Source organism: Crocodylus siamensis, chromosome 5 (genome assembly GCF_052110815.1).
Source record: "Crocodylus siamensis isolate JL-2025a chromosome 5, ASM5211081v1, whole genome shotgun sequence".
Lineage (NCBI taxonomy): Eukaryota > Metazoa > Chordata > Crocodylia > Crocodylidae > Crocodylus > Crocodylus siamensis.
Window position 1 is genome coordinate 4,742,518 of NC_143399.1, and position 16,847 is coordinate 4,759,364.

At 51.7% G+C, this 16,847-nt stretch overlaps 1 protein-coding gene across 1 annotated transcript; it reads left to right on the forward strand.

Annotated features, from left to right (window-relative positions):
- The first annotated feature begins 14,021 nt into the window (after positions 1–14,021).
- Positions 14,022–14,633, forward strand: FOXE3 (forkhead box E3). The gene has a single exon (XM_090048688.1). The coding sequence runs from the start codon at positions 14,037–14,039 to the stop codon at positions 14,631–14,633; it is 597 nt and encodes a 198-aa protein (XP_089904814.1). The 5' UTR covers positions 14,022–14,036.
- The last annotated feature ends 2,214 nt before the right edge of the window (positions 14,634–16,847 follow it).

A 16,847-nucleotide genomic window follows, 5' to 3' on the forward strand; every position in this document is an offset into this window, starting at 1 on the left:
AAAGGGCAGCAAGTCAGCTGGGGTCATAGGATCCCAGCAAGATAAGCATCCAATTTACTCTTGAAGGTGTTCAATGTAGGCGCTTGAACCACCTCCGCTGGCAGACTGCTCCAGACCTTGGGGGCTCGGACAGGAAAGAAATTCTTCCTTATGTCCAGCCTGAAACGGTCTTGCAGGAGTTTGTGACCGTTTGACCTCGTCATCCCTCGGGGTGCTCTGGTGAACAGATGTTCCCCCAGATCCTGGTGGTCACCCCTGATAAACTTATAGGTGGCCATCAGATCACCCCTGAGCCTGCGCTTTTCCAGGCTAAAGAGCCTCGTGGCTCTCAGCCTGTCATCGTAAGGTCTGTTTTCCTGACCTCTGATCATGTGCGTGGCTCTCCTCTAGACTCTCTCCAGCTTCTCCACATCCTTTTTGAATTGTGGAGCCCAAAACTGGACGCAGTACTCCAGCTGCGGCCTCACCAAGGCTGAGTGCAAGGGGAGAACGATGTCCCGGGATTTGCTCGAGAAGCATCTATGGATGCATGCCAGCATTTTGGTCGCTTTACTAGCCGCAGCATCGCACTGAAGGCTCATGTTCATCTTGTGGTCAATGATGACCCCCAAGTCTTTTTCTTCTGTAGTGCTATCCAACGTAGCACTGCCGAGCCTATAAGGGTGCTGCAGGTTTTTCCTCCCAAGGTGGAGAACCTTGCATTTTTCGGTGTTAAACACCATGAGGTTCTCGTCTGCCCATTTGCTGAGCTTGTCCAGGTCAGCCTGGATCACCCGCCTATCTTCTGGCGTGGATGCTTTGCCCCAAAGTTTGGCATCATCGGCGAACTTGGCCAGTCCACTCCTGACTCCAGTGTCCACATCATTAATGAAGATGTTGAACAGTATGGGTCCCAGGACAGAGCCTTGAGGGACCCCACTGGTCACAGGGCACCACGATGAGTGACTGCCATCAATCACAACCCTCTGGGTCCGACCACGAAGCCAATTTCCCAGCCAGCGGATCGTGGTGGAGCCAAGGCCACAACTGGGCAGTTTGGCCAAGAGGTGATCATGGGATACCAGATCAAAGGCTTTTTTGAAGTCAAGATATATGACATCAATCTCTTCTCCCTGGTCCAGGTGATAGGTCACCTGGTCGTAGAAGGAAATGAGATTGGTCAAACAAGACCTACCCGCAACAAGTTTGAGAATTGCTGACCATACAGGTTTCTAGGCCCTGCAGTTCAGACGTGCTGACCGTTGTTCAACCACGTGACTGCTCTTCCGGTGGTATACACACACTGTTGGGCCTGCAATTTTTTTTTGCATTCTTGCAGACTCTTTCAGCTGGGGGCAGCAAAATGCTTTGCAAGTCCTCACTTCCCAGTACCGTGGCAAGGTGGGTGGGTTTCACCTTCACTTAACAAACGGAAATAGAGGCACAGGGAAATTAAATGACTTCTGCAGGCTTGTACATGGCAATGGAAGATAGTCTTGCCCTCATCCTTTGGTGGATCCAAGATTTAGTTGAGCGGGGGACCAGGGAGGGATGGGGGAGAGGCGTGGGTGGAGCAGGGAGGAGGTGGAGGAAGGGGGGACCTGTTCACCTCCGCTGCTCACAGATTTCCTGAAACCCTCTTCCGCTCCGAGGTGCTGTTTATCGCTTCCTCTTTACCTGCAGATTTCTGGCCGCTTCCTACCCAGCCGCTAGTCCTGGCAATGTTGTTGTACAAGGCAGAGTCATTAAAATAACCTGTTTGCAGTGAGCTAATTCTGTTGTTGGAGCTGCTTAACTCCTCAATAGCAGACATGGCTCTGCTGCCTGGTTGTCATCTTTTCTCTTAGCCCCTCAGCCCTGCTGCAATGTCAACATCTTCCCGCAGCTTTGCTGTAGGTCTGAGGCTCCGGGAGTTTTGTCTTGACGCTGCACTGACTGCATTTCACGCCGCTTCAAGCCAGATTTTTTTAAGAGGTATTTAAGCAGCCAGCTCCCCCTGGAATCAGATCCCTGGCATCGTCCTAGATACCTGCTAAAAAACCTGGCCCTTATTCTCTATATTTAAATAGTACAGGATCGGGACAAAAGAATGGCCAAGTGATTTAGGCTCCTATGCTGAGACTTGAGAAAGGTAGGTACTGTTCTTGGCTTTTGTCCCAGACTTTCTTTGGCAAGTTGCTTCATCTCTCTGACCGTGTCTACACAGGACGCTGACCGCGCAGTCGCATGCACAAGTGTTACTGCGCAGTAGCTGTCTCTGAATAGCTGTTCAGTGTTGCTGAAGCTTGTTACTACTCCGCAATAGCATCGCGCCATGCTTCATGCCATGCGATGCGGTGCTGCGCAGTCAGCGTCTCATATAGATGTCGTCCCCCCCACCCCGTGCTTCAGTTTCCCTCCTATAAATGGGGGCCATGCTGCTGATTTATAATGACATGAGTTCCTTAATTAGGCATTTGCTGAAGATAGGCCATGTGTATAAAAAAAGGATAGAAGGAAACACACAACAGAACAATAAAAGCCATAGAAAGCTTTTAAATGATCCTTAACCTCACCCTACACAAACAGCGCACGCAGGAAACACGCAGAATGACTTAACGTGTCCAAACTTCCCTTCAAAAAATCAACAAACATTTTCAAGTAGCCGAAATTGAAATCAAATGTGCGGTTTTGCCAACACAAAACTTTTCATTTTACTCCACGTAAGATCGGGATAAGTGAAAACAATACTTAATTTGGAAACTGAGGAAAAAAAAAAGGTTTCAGAGAAGACCATAAGAAAAAGAAATCTCTTTATTATTGACTTCCCAATTTGCAGGTAATGTCTTTTTTGACCTTATCTGAAACACTTTTTAAAAAGTGTTCAAAATCGCCAATAAACCAAAACAAAGCCTTGGCTGGGTGAGCTAGTTGGGGATGGTCCTGCTTGGACCGGGGGGTGGACTAGATGTGATCTTGTGAGGTCCTTTCCAACCCTAATTTTCTATCTGTGCTCAACCCGCAAGCCTGCAGGCTAGATCCAGCCCACAGGGGCTTGGGCGTGAGATCAGGCGTGCAGGCGGCACGGGTCCCAATCCTGGGCTAGAGGACTGGGCAAGGGCAATGTGGGCCCCTAGGGCCCAATCCTATAGTGCAGGGTCTGATCTGTCCTGTGGACCAGCCCTGCACGCCTCATCTGGTCCATAATGTCCAAAGGTTGAGTGCCCTGGGTCTAGTCAATCACTAGCTAACGAGATTGGGAAGGAGCTGCCCCATGGATGTGTTATTCCATAATTGTCTGCTGAAAGGTTTCGTGCAGCTTCCTTTGAGGAATTTCATACAGCTGCTTTCACAGTCAGGATACTGTATGACACGGATCATTAGTCTGCTCGAGGGATCCACAATAATTTAGATTTCTCATTTGCCATATAGACATGAGAAAGGCCTACTAGATCACATAACCCGTTCCCTACGCAGGGCAAACCCTCCTGTGTATGTACCCGGTGATCTTGCCTCCTTGTAAAAGTGCCAGGTGATAGTTTTCTCCATTTCCCTCGGGAGACCCTCCAGTCCAGTCTGCCTTCCTTAACCGTGTCCTGTTCCTTCCACGTATGCCCCGTTGTGTTGAGCCTTCCCTTCAGTGTCTGCAGACTCCAAGGGCAGCACTTAGATTTTATCACCTTCATGCTGCTCGTCCAATCTTTCCCCAAAATTTAGGTCCTTCCTTTTCCCTCCTCTCACATCGCTTGAGTATATTTGTTGTTTTTTTCTCTTTATCTGGTCGTCCTGGGTTTTAGTAACTCAGAAATGCACATAAATACTTTGGGTATAATTTCTTAGTCCTGCATGTATAGAGGTAAAGATTGTTATTACACCTGGTGCATGTGCAGCCCACCATGTCTAACTGCTTCTTTTCCTTCCACATTATTTCAAGTTTGCATTTGCTGTTGACAAAATCTCTCTCTGTATTATCCGTCAGTCCATCCGTCCATGCTGTGTCCATCAGCAGAGTATCCTTAGTCATACTCATGTGTCCCCTTCTCGTTGCCTCCCATCCTTCTCCAAATACATGTCAAACTCCTGCAGCATCTCCTTCATCTCCTGTTCCTTACCTGATCTGTTAGGTTCCTTCATTGCTACCCATTACAGGAATGAAGGAATCCACAGTCAAAGCAGATAACAGCCCTTCTAATTAAATCACCAGATGTAACATGCAGTGTGATTTTTCATACAAAGGGAAACAACTGTTTTGTGCACACACGCACACGCACACACACACGCACACCCATGCACATACATGCACACACACCCTAACTCTCACAACTTAATATAAAAGAGCTTTCAGAGGTGCTAATTAGCTGCATCTGTAAGGACGGTGTTATTATGTCTATTGGCTTAGGTACATGATAGCTCAACTCTGTGCCTTGCTATGCCTTGAACTGGCTGTTCGGTCTTGGACAAGTCACTTCTCTATGCTTCCTTGTTACTCTTCTTTGGAAAAAGGATTAAATAATAATACCAGCCTTTCTCAGAGGGTGTTGTGAGGTTTCATACATTAATGAGTTGGAGGAGGTCAGATCCTAGGTGGTTATAGTGATCCCTTCTGGATGTGCCAGCTTTGAATCTATGGCTCTATATACATTGTAAGGGCTTTTATTCCTATAGAGCTTGAAACAGTGGTGCCCCAAGACTGAGCAGGCCCATCCAAGTGCTACTGTTCAGCAAGCAGTGAAAGCTCAAGTCAGGGTTGAAGTTATGGACCATTATGGCTATGCAAAGCTAAAGGTCCCTGCCAACCTTGCCATCAATGGGAGAAAAGGATTTGCCATAATGTGCTATAGTGTTATGCTGGAGGAAATTGCTGGTTGACATCAAGCAGACCTTGGACTTGCAGACAGACATAGGGCTCATTGAAGCTGACAGCATCTAAAATCAATAGTAGGAGCAATTAATGTCTCTTTGGGCCCTGTCACACAGAACATTTAGCACGTGATTTATTTGGATTGTAGTAGGCGGTACTACAAGTTGGGACTTATTCTGAGCAGTCTCACGGTTAGTGCTTACTACAGTCTGGACAGGGCTGGAGCCAGCTGTGTGGCTGATAAGCAGCTGTTTGTGCCTCCCAGCCCCCACCGGAGTCTTGAACTGGCTCCAGTAGGGTCCAGCGGCTGGGACTGACAAACCAGCTCCAATGTCGGATGGCTCTTTGTCGGTAGCACCCCCCGCACTACACTGGAGACCACTTGTATTATCTGTGTGGCCCATTTCCATGAGAGCTGAATATGCATTGCTTCATTCCCTCTGGAGATACTCCTCCTGCCAAAGGTCCTAACTTTGCTACTCTGTGGGCATGTCTACATGTGCATTTATGCCAGTTTAAATTTGCTGCGCAGTAAGTTACTGTGCAGTAAGCAGAAATAGGCTAGCTTCTAGACATGCAGGTGTTAAAGCACATTACCACTGTGGGTGGACTGACTCGGGACTAAAGTTAATCCCAAGTCAGTCTACCCACACAGTGTTAGTGCGCAGTAAGGCCTCTACATGTGCCTTAAAGTGCAGTAACTAATTGGTTGTAAATTTGATACCTGCAGGATGCTCAAGCTGGTGTAAGTTGCCATATTTACTGCACAGTACGAGCATGCACATGTAGACCTGCACCTGTGCTGTGCAGTATTTTTAGTTACTGTGCAGTAAATGCACATGTGTAGACATACCCTATGTAGCACTTAGTGCGTTTTACCTCCTTAACGCTGAGAGGCTGGCGTTTGAAGTGCAGTTCACATGTCCTAAGTGCAACATGTGACACAGCCCTTTATGCAGTGATCGCTGGAACTCAGACGAGGCCATTGCCCAAGGCACTGGACTCAGACAGGGTGAAGCCATATGGGCTGATAAGTCCCAGAGAACAAGCTAGAAATGCAAGGGCTAGGGAAGCCGGGCAAGCCATGAGAGAGAGAGAAACCAGATAGAGAGGCAGGTGAGAGAAACCAGGTGAGAGAAGCAGGAGCGAAAGAGAGCCTTTTCTTGTGAAACAGGACTGGCTGGAAAGACTGGCTTGGAGATTATGAGCAAGGGGATGCCTGCCTCTTTGTTCCTATTATATTCAAGAGCTGTGTACATTCCTGATTGGTGATCAGGACCGAGCCCAAGACGGACATGGTTCATATCTTCCATTTCTCCTCTTCATGGAAATGAACAGGCAGGGACCCAAACATTACTTAATCGAAGAGGCAGGTGGTGTAATATCCCACTTCCTTAGATACTGTTGTCACTGAATCCAAGGGGCTGAGGTCCTGGGGGGCAACGAGGGGGCACCTTGTAATGCATGGAAGCACAGACAGTCCTGGCAGGTTGTGGTTGACCTACAGATAGTCTCCGAGGGGTTGCTTCAGCAAGGAGAAAATCTCCCCAGACTTGGATGCTCTTCTAAACCTCTCCAGCTTTCCTAGATAAGCTGGACATCACAGTGGTTTGGGCAAGTCCTATTCCATCCAGAAGACACAAAGCAGAGGTGCACAAAGGTGAGAAATAGATAGTACATACCTGGGAAGGGGTTAGTCAAACTTTGGGAACCTCAGTATGGGACCAAGTTAGTTCTCCCATCCATAACTAACAGTGTAACCTCCTAGCATGATGACCCTTGTGGAGCAATACTACAAGTCATGGTTGTCTGGTCTATATTGGCCAAGCTCAGCCCTGAGTTACTCCTCTTGCTTCCTGAGGATGAAGGGACATGAATAATATAGGCCCATGATGGCTATGTTCTGGGCCCGCAAAGCAAGCAGGTTCAACAAGAATTTTTGTCATCTCCCTAAGCTATTATACAGGGCCCCATCGAAGTACACTATAATGTGGATTAGATGGTCAATAGCTTGAATAGCATGAAGGAAAACCATGCCAACTTCTTTGTCCCGGCTGCTCCTTTGTTCCCATCTGCCTCACAAATAAACCATCTTCCTAGGACACTACACCTGTGTAGTGGAGAGGGTGCAGACCCCACACCCCTCTCAGGAGGGCAAGGAGCAGACTGTAGCCCCAGGACATCTTACTGCCCTGGGCAATGAGCTTCCAGGGGGTGGGAGTAGATTTCTTGTTCCCCTAGAGACAGATGATGGTTTCTTGACTGAGACACTGCATTTGACTCCGAACTATTAAACAAGCAAGTACACTTGGGTAGGAAGGTCTCTCCTTCGTCTGCCTTGAAACAGTGCCTCAGTTTCCTTTCCTCTACTCCCTTGCAGTCTTCCCTGGCCACACATCTGGTGTTCCAGCTAACGTCTCCCCTCCTGAAGTCAGGATGATCAGACAGTCAAGTATTCCCTTCTTGCCCTTGTATCCAGGCACACCAAATCCTTCCTGGCCCTTTTCCTCAGTCTTCCCAGTCATCTGGGCATCAGGGACTCACGGTATCTCCTTCTTAGCCAGGTTTCTCTCTAATCTTCATTGATCCCATTCCAGTCTCTCTCCTTACACGCTGCTCTTCCAAAAACCCACAGCTTACCCAGCCCTTAGTCTCTCAAGCTTTAGAAGAAAGCAGTTCACTCATAGCAGGTATCATGCCAGCCCAGTCAGCTGATCCTCATACACTGCACATGTTCTTCCTCCGGTCGGGATTGTTCCCTGGATGCTTCCCAGTCCCTTGGACCAGAGGAAAATTAACTGAAGATGCAGCTAGAACTCAATGCCCTCAATGGGCCAGCTCTCCAATGACGGTGTGATACTGCCAAATACGGTCCTTAGCCAATACAATTGCCTTGGACTCTAGATGCAGAGGCCAAAGACAGAAGAAGCCCCCTACTCAGCATAGGTGGGATTCAAGCTTATGCAGGGCATGATATAACCTTTGTTACTAAGCAAGGGGAGCATACCCAGGACAGATGGCAGAAAGCCCAGCGGCAAGGGGCAGCAGGTGTGATCCGAGCCAAGCCGTTGGCCACAGGCAGGGCAGGTGGTTGATGGGGGAACCAGCTACTCCAGTGGCCACCCCCTAAGTATAATTAATGATCATAATATTAAAGGTGTGGCAGGAAAGAGACTAGAGGGCGAAGCAGGCAGGTTGGACCCCAAGGGGCACCAGCAACTGGGGTGGACTCACGCACCTTGCTACATACTGGGTGCATCCACATGTTCATTAATGAGCCGTAGATGCTGCACATTTAGTTTAGTACTTGCTTGATAGAGTGCTAACTAAATGCGCCGTAACTAGAGTTACTGCACAGTAGTGTCGGCACATGGTTATTTTTTTATGCTGACTGCGCATTCTCTTAACAACACTGCGCAGTAGGCTATTAGCACAGTTTTTCACCGGCATGCTGCTGTGTTGTGTTATTAGGCTAACATGCAGTAAGTGTCTCGTGTAGATGCACCCACTGGCATGCAGCTTAATATACACTTTGAGACCAGCCTTCAAAATAGGGTTTCAGCATTGCACAGGGGAGACACTTACCTGATGGGACCATGGCCGTCGTCATTGAAAACATCCTGATCTGCAGTGTTTAAAACAAGGCAAACCCCAGTGTCTGCCATAATGCCCACAGGAGAGGCCTGAAGGGCTTGGACCATGGGGAGGGACACCTCTGTAGGCGGGTGGATTAAAGGACTTTGGTTTCAGGATCACTGAGTCTGGAAGTATGGCTGTGAGCAGATTTAGATTTGAGATACAAGGCAGGGAGGGAAATTCTCCTTGACAGAGGTGTGCTCCAAGCCCTGGGGCCGGGAAAGACCCCCACCCCGCCCCCTGTCACCAGTGAGCAATATTGCTACTGGCAGGAGCATGAAATAGAGCGACACGGGAACCGGAAGCAAGATTAAAAAGGGCAAGAAGGCATTAGTGAACCTACAGCCTAGGCTGTTTTATGAGAACACCAACTGGACAAGAGGCAAGGGAGGGATGTACTGCAAGGGCACGATTTCCGGGGCCCAGATCCACCTAGGTATAGAGGTGCCTAACTCCTAGAGATACATTAATGAGAAGTGCCCAACTCCCTTTGGATCTGGGCCCACATGCTTAGCACCCATAGCTGAAGCCAAAGGACCTGCATCCTCTTTCAGGCATCTAAATCAAAGCTAATTTTTCCCAATGTGTTCAGTTTCCATCCTAATACATCACACAGATTTTTCCAAAGCAGTCGGGCCCACCTACACCCAGGCTGCTGAGCATTTCTGAAAATGTGGCTGCCTTGTTAGAGGCCTCAAGAGGAAGCAAATTACCTCTTAATTGCCCATGTCGGAGGGATTTCAGAGCTGTTCACATGAATGGCCCTAATCCATATTCATTAGTGCCACACAGTGCTTGGATACAATGCTAATAGGCACCTTAGACCTGCAAGAAATAGATTAGGTCCTGACTCCCTTGAATGATACATGCTCAGGCATGTGAAGCAAGAAGGCTGTCCAGTGTGCATCTCCCATGTCCATTGTGCCAAAATGATGCACATTGATCCAGATTTGTCTGCATGCAATGGGAAATTAGCCTCAGGAGAGCTGGTTCAGCCTTAACAGGCTGGAGTGGTGGCACAGGACCTGGGAGTGTGGACTCACAGGAGACGCGGCTTGCAAAGAAGTACAGATCCGGACACCCCCGTCAGTCTGCAACTTCCCCCTGTCCTGGAGGGATTAGGACAGCTGTTGCTCAGATGCTTTCTCTTGCACTAGCTTGTCTGGTTCATTGGATGCCATCTTCCTTTTGGCATCACTTTTCCCACAGTGCATCATGGGGGGTGCAGGCTGGGTAAAGAGGGGCTCTACAGGAACAAATGAATTTGGTTTGGGACTTGGGAGCTTTGAGGGTTTTACTGACACTCAGAAAGAAAAAAGAAAAAGAAATGTCTCATGGGAAACAGGCAGTTTCATAAAAGCTTTGTTTTGTTGAAACCCAATTTTCCACCCCCACCCCCCACCCATTTTAAGGCAAAGTGTTCAACTCAGCCCAAACACGAGGGCAATTCAGTGTCCCTGGCCTGTCCCCACCTTGATTTCTGCATGGGGTTTGCCCATAAAGGATCCTCTGGGCACTAGTGAAGCATTTCTGTGATGTGGTCACCCCGCTCCGAGAGGTCCACGGCTCTTTTTAACCCAGCCATAAGACAACTCGCTGCCCTAAACCAAGTCACCTCTCAGGCAGGGGTGGGCAAAATATGGCCTGCGGGCTGGATCCACCCAATGAACGTATCCAGCTTGTGTCTGCTCCTCTGAAGAACGGCATCTGGCTCGTGGCTGCCCTGGCTTTCGCCACCTCTCGCCCTTGTCCCTTCCCTGAGCCGCCTGCAGCCCTCTCCGGCCTGCCCACCCTGCCCCAGCATACGCTCCAATGCAGGGGGCCCTCAGCTCTGCCCGGTGAGCTTGTCTGCATGCTGCCCCAACCCTGCTGCCCTTCACAGACCAGGCAGCCTGGCCCCAGTAAGTCGAAACTCAGGTAAGGTCTTCCCCTCCAGAGGGAAGAGGTTGCAGGGGGAAGAGGGCCAAGAGCTGCAGGTTATCTGGGCTCTGCCAGGCCAGGGCCTGGTAGGTGTGTCGGTACCGCTAACACAGTGCTGTGCATTCACGTGCCCCTTTGGACTGTGCTACCTGGGCACAGCTGGAGCATCTGGCGCAGCTCCTGCCCGACCCCAAGTCCCCAGCGCATGGCTGAGTCAGGCAGGAGCCACGCCAGCTGCACCCACGTGGCCCAAGGCAGTGTACAGCATGGCACCGGCTTAGCCCACCCAAATGCCAGGGACTTGGGGGAGAGGGTGCAGGAAGTGGGGAACTAAGTTAGGTTCCCGTGTAGCCAGGGGGATTTCCAGCAGGCTGATACAGTACGTGGCAGCGCCCTGCAGTATCAAGGTAAGTGAGGGTGGCACTCCAGAGGGACAAGGGTAGGAAGAAATAGAAGCTGGACTGAGCTGTACAGAGCTGAAAGTGTGTATAATGTCCCCCATATATAGGTTATTTAATGCCCCCCGCCCAGCTTTACCCATTCCCCCTCCTTGCACTGTTGTTGCTGCCTTAGGATGCCAGCAGCCGAGGCTCTGATCTCAGATGTGGCTCCTGCCTGAGGGCGTCCTCCGTGCCCTGCTCCCGTATGTGCGCCTGTCTAGACAACACGTGCTCTGAGCAAAGACCCAAAGTCTCTAACTCCCTCCTCCTGTGAAGTGGCGGTCTTATGCAAGAGGTGGGGTGGTTGGCCATCTCATTAACATCCCAAAAAGAAGACTGCTCTAAAGAGAGATGGCTCCTTCCTCGTGGCTTATAAACCAATGATTTTTTTTTTCCAATCACGATGCCATGGCATCCTGGGGTGCCTTGATACTTTCAGTGGGTGCCTCACGATGGTAGCATGTATTCGGTGTGCCAACACAATTCACAGGATAAACCCAGAGGTTTCACATAGGAATCTGTAGTGCTTAAGTACCTCCTGCCTCGCTGTGGTTTCCTGAGTTCTTTGCAACAGAAGTGCCCTAGTATTTTTCTGTAGTAAAAAATAAATGAAGACTAAGACCTGGCATTTATATCTATACACACACATATATGTGTATGTGTGTGTGTACACACACACACACACTTATATATATATGTGTGTGTGTGTGTATGTGTGTATGTATATACACACACACCCCCCCCCCCCAAAGTGGCACAAAGATTTCACTCTATTTCTGCTCCCTTGCAAGTAACTTTTATATCCCCTACTGGCTACTTCATCTGCTGATCTGTGGAGCTTTTCAAGTTTCTGATCAGCATGATTTTTCCCAGGGTGACTAAAGACAACAATATCACACTCTCCAGATCAAACAAGACGGCCAATATCAGCTATAGCCAGATAAATGCATTTAAGAAATACATTCCCCTCCCAGCCTTCTCTAGTGAAAGTTCAAGTGAGTTGACTTGAAACACTGTGTTGCTAATCTTTTAGATCAGCTTTTATGTTGGTTTTATCTGAATGAAAAGTAACCCATGTAACCCTGGTCTTTTACCTAAGAAACCTCCTTGCCTAATTTTGCTGTGATGCAAAAACTGGATGTGTTCATTTTTTATGGGAATCATTTGATACGGTTTGTGGCACAGTTGTGTCTGTACTTGTGCAATCATCCGTGGATTTTAATGCTCACTCTCCTCAGTTTCCTATCATGCCTAGAGATGGGAAACTGAGGCACAAGGGAGACCAAGTGATTTGTCCAAGGGCTTACAGGAAGCCCGTGACACTCAGCTCAAGTCTCTCATCCCGTCAGCTACATGATCTTTCCCACTTTTGTCACAGTAGACTCCAGCGGAGGGGTAGGATGGAGTCTAACACATTCCTAAGGGTGTATCACACTACTGTGGACTCCCACTGTCAAGATGACAGAGCAGACCATATCATCTGGAGTTGTCTGCAGCCAGATTATCTGAGTTTCGTTGCTACCTGCCCTATAAAATCAGGCACTGTTGCTTTATATTCCCCCAACCTTGCCTAAAGTAAAGCCACTTCTGCATATTATATTTTATATGAATATTTTGTCCTACTGCATCCACGCCGGACTCCAAAACGCCCAAGAGCTACAGCAGGAAATCCAGCTTGCAACTCTTCTATGTAAAAGATATTGGTGTACATGTGCACCGCTTATTTATCCTTCTGCCAATGTCTTGCCCATTAGGAGAAATCACTGCAGCCCCAGGGCTGAGGATACTTTCCTGTTCCTCCAGCATGCCCACCTCATTCTCACCATCAGCCCCATGGGATCTCCCCCTTCAGGGCCCGATCCTGCTGTGCTGCTTCAGGCATTGGGAATTGCACCATATATTGCCTTTAAACCCCAGGGCTCATTTTATTTTTTTTTAACTTCCCCAGCCAGGAGGGCTTTGGATCTCGAGATCTCCTGGATCCCACCTGTAGACCTGCCAAATCCCCGGCCCTGCTTTGGATCCCTGCCTTCATGGGGAGGCAGCTGCAATCCCCCGCTTACCTCCAAACACAGGATCGTGAGCACCTTCCCCACCGGGAACTGTGTCTGAGCAGATAAGAGATGTTCAGCAGCTTGGGAACAAGCGGTGGACACCTTGCCTCTCCCCAGCACTCACGACTTGTGAGTCCCTATAAGTACTCATCCCACCCTTTTTTTTTTTTAAAAAAAAAGACAGATTGGTCACATTTTGGGGGGAATTGTGATTTTATTTCTTCCTGATTTTTTTAAAGGCTCCCTCCCCCCCCTTGATAAGTGCACCTTAATAGAGGAAAAACCCATCAGGGCTTACGGTAGAGGTGACAGAGGATGCTTTGTAAGTACTTGTACCTAAAACGAAATAAGGGAAAAGAGCCTGGTTAGGGTTGCCACCTTGATTTTTTCCGTTCATGTGTTGGGAGGGGAGGGGGGGATCAACGATGTTTAACTAAAACCATGCGTCCCCCCCCAGAAAAAATAGGAAGTTTGAAGAAAAATCCGATTGATCTGAAAACAAGATTTCCAGCCCGGCCGCCGCTTTGGTTTTGCTCAACGCCCCCGAGAGAGCCCAGCACCGCAGGGGAGGTGTTGGCTGCATCCGCCACGCCACAGGACCCCCCCCGCAATAAAACCACTGGGTTCATTTAATATCTTAACTGCGATGTTAGTCGCTCCAGTGCAAGATTTACCCGAGGAGCCTGGTCTGCCGATGTCCTTGGGCTGCGGCCACCAGCGCGGCGGAGGTGGGGCGGCAAGCCGGCAAAACGCGGCTACCCCCCCGGCTTGTCTCCCCACCAGGGACCGGAGACGGCCCGGAGGAAGCCCGGCTCCCGCACCGCTTCTGGCGGCAGCCCGCAGGTGCGGCGGGCAGCGCGGCCGCGGAGCCGGGGCCGCTCCCTGGCTCCAGGGCCGGCGCGCGGAGGGGGTGGCGGGCGGGCCCCCGCTTCATCCGCGGCTGGACACGGGCGGAGACACGGGGGGGGGGGGCGGTGCGCGGGGCTGTATAAACGGGGGCGGCGCGCGGCGCGGCCCAGCGCCTCCATGGACGCGGCCGGCTGCGCGCTGGCGCCGGGCGGCCCCGACGGGGCGGCGGCGGCGGAGGCCGCGCCGGGCGGCGGGCGGCGGCGGAAGCGGCCGGTGCCGCGGGGCAAGCCGCCCTACTCCTACATCGCGCTCATCGCCATGGCCATCGCGCAGGCGGCCGAGCGGCGCCTCACGCTGGGCGGCATCTACCGCTTCATCACGGAGCGCTTCCCCTTCTACCGCGACAACCCCAAGAAGTGGCAGAACAGCATCCGCCACAACCTGACGCTCAACGACTGCTTCGTGAAGGTGCCGCGCGAGCCGGGCCAGCCGGGCAAGGGCAACTACTGGACGCTGGACCCGGCGGCCGAGGACATGTTCGACAACGGCTCCTTCCTGCGGCGCCGCAAGCGCTTCAAGCGCGCCGACCTGGGCGCCTACCCGGGCTGCCTGCAGGCCGCCAGCGCCTTCGCGCCCGCCGCCTTCCCGCCCGCCTACCCCGGCGCCGCGCCGCCGGCCCGCGGCTTCAGCATCGGCGGCCTGCTGGGCGCGCAGCCGGAGCTGGAGCTGGGCGCCGAGCCCGCCTGCTTCGCGCCCTGCCCCTACCCCGCGCCGCCGCCGCCGCCGCCGCCGCCCCTCTACGGCGCCGCCCGCCGCCCCGAGCCGCCGCCCGACGCGCTGCTCGGCCCCTTCGGCCCCGCCGGGCCCTACCTGCGCCAGCCCGCCTTCGCCGCCGGCCTGGAGCGCTACCTGTGACCGGCCGGGTGCGCCGGCGGCAGGGCTTCCCTCCGTGCAGCGCCACGGCGCTCACCGCCCGCCTGGCAAGACCCGCCGTGGTCGGGAGGGCTGCTTTTGCCACCCTAGGAGGGCCCCGGGGTGAGGGGGGGAGGCTTTGCTGGCGGGGGTGATGTCCCAGCTCGCCCCACACCATCCCGGCTGTGCCGGGACCTCCGAGGTCCCTTCCACCCCTCCGGTGGCTCGTCCAGTACGAGCCTGTCGCCCGCAGAAGTCCTCGCTTCCCCGCCTGGCTGCCTCGGTTCATGGCTCCATAGTTTCGAGATCGTCGGGTCCGAGTTTCCATAGAGCCATGGCATCTGGCTGTGGCGGGTCCGTTTCGAGATCGTCGGGTCCGACCCCTGCCATGGCACCTGGCTGCCTCAGTTCATGGCTCCATAGTTTCGAGATCGTCGGGTCCGACCCCTGCCATGGCACCTGGCTGCCTCGGTTCATGGCTCCATAGTTTCGAGATCGTCGGGTCCGACCCCTGCCATGGCACCTGGCTGGCTGCTCGGTTCATGGCTCCATAGTTTCGAGATCGTCGGGTCCGACCCCTGCCATGGCACCTGGCTGCCTCGGTTCAGTTCATGGCTCCACAGTTTCGAGATCGTCGGGTCCGACCCCTGCCATGGCACCTGGCTGCCTCGGTTCATGGCTCCATAGTTTCGAGATCGTCGGGTCCGACCCCTGCCATGGCACCTGGCTGCCTCGGTTCATGGCTCCATAGTTTCGAGATCATCGGGTCCGACCCCTGCCATGGCACCTGGCTGCCTCGGTTCATGGCTCCATAGTTTCGAGATCGTCGAGTCCGACCCCTGCCATGGCACGAAAGCGAGGTGTTCATCCAGCTTCCTCTTAAAGACGCACCTGCCTTGCAGACCGGGCTGGACTTGCAATAATCAGTGCCGCACCCGGGGTGTGCTAGTGTGTGAGTGGCCATGCAGGGTCCAGAAATGATGCGAGGGAGAAGGATGTCTTGGGGCGGGGGGGTCTGTCTTGACCGGACCTACTATTTAAAGCTCACATGCCAAAGCTTGTCTAGCTTCATCCCCGCTACAGACTTGGCCTAATAACACCCTAAGACATCCTTGCCTCTGTGTGCTGCACCTGCCACGCCGCCCCGGCTGGAGCGGGCCCCGCAGGGCTTGCAGCACGTAACGCATCACCCATGGATGTGGTCGTGCAGGAGGGATGTAGCCACGACTGGTGCAGAGATGATGTGAGAGGCAAGGATTTCCTAGGGCGAGCTCTTGTATTGCCTGTATTCACTGGATGTCCATAGCTGGTCCCATAACAGAGCTGGCCGTAAGAAATCCTCACCCCGGGGATATGGCATGCACACTGTTTGGTAGCAAACACTGTCCCACCGCCTTGCACTGGCGTCCGACCACGTGCGTGGCAGCGCACCGCGCATTGGAGAAGGCGTGAGAGTGCTGCTCGGCTCCCAGGCCGGAGGGCACTGCAGGAGGGCTGGGTACGCCTCGACACTGGCTTTGTAAATAGCCCTGCACAAGGGTTTTCTGTTTTTCCCTGTTGGGTTGTAACCTGTAACCGGACAGATCGTTACCAAAAAACGATTTTTTAAAAAATTGTTATTATTTAAGACTTATCTTTGTCTTCCCTTGTGGGAAAACATCCTCTTCTTACTCTTTTTTTTTTTTTTTAAATAACATTTATTGTTAGAAAGGATTTAAAAAGTAAAAAATAAAATTTCCCTTTCAACATTTTAATGTCGTCCTGGAATCTCTGGGTCTGTTTTAACAACCCTCGCAGTGGTGGGGCACTGACAGCCCTCGGTCCCCTGCTTTCCCCGGGGCAGGCTGCAGCACTTTGGGAGTCTTTGGGCAATGTCTTTTAGTGGCATGGCAGGCTTGATCGTGTAGTTTTTAGGAGCAGGTGAAGCAAGGGCCTGTCTGGGATGGATAGAGATTGATTTGGATAGGGATAGGGATCAGGTTTCACTGGGGATGAGCCTGTCTCAAACACAGGGTTAGACTAGAGGGGACTCTGGAGGTGGTTTCCCAGCTTACTTTTTCTATGGTTTTCTGAATTCCTCTTTAGAATTGGTTTTGATGGGGCTACACTATTACAATGCCTCTCTCCTTTTTAAACTAATTGAAGAGAACTCAGTTGCTCCCAATCTGCTTCATTTAAATGTTTTATAATGTCAAGTGCCGCGCATGTCTGTGCGGG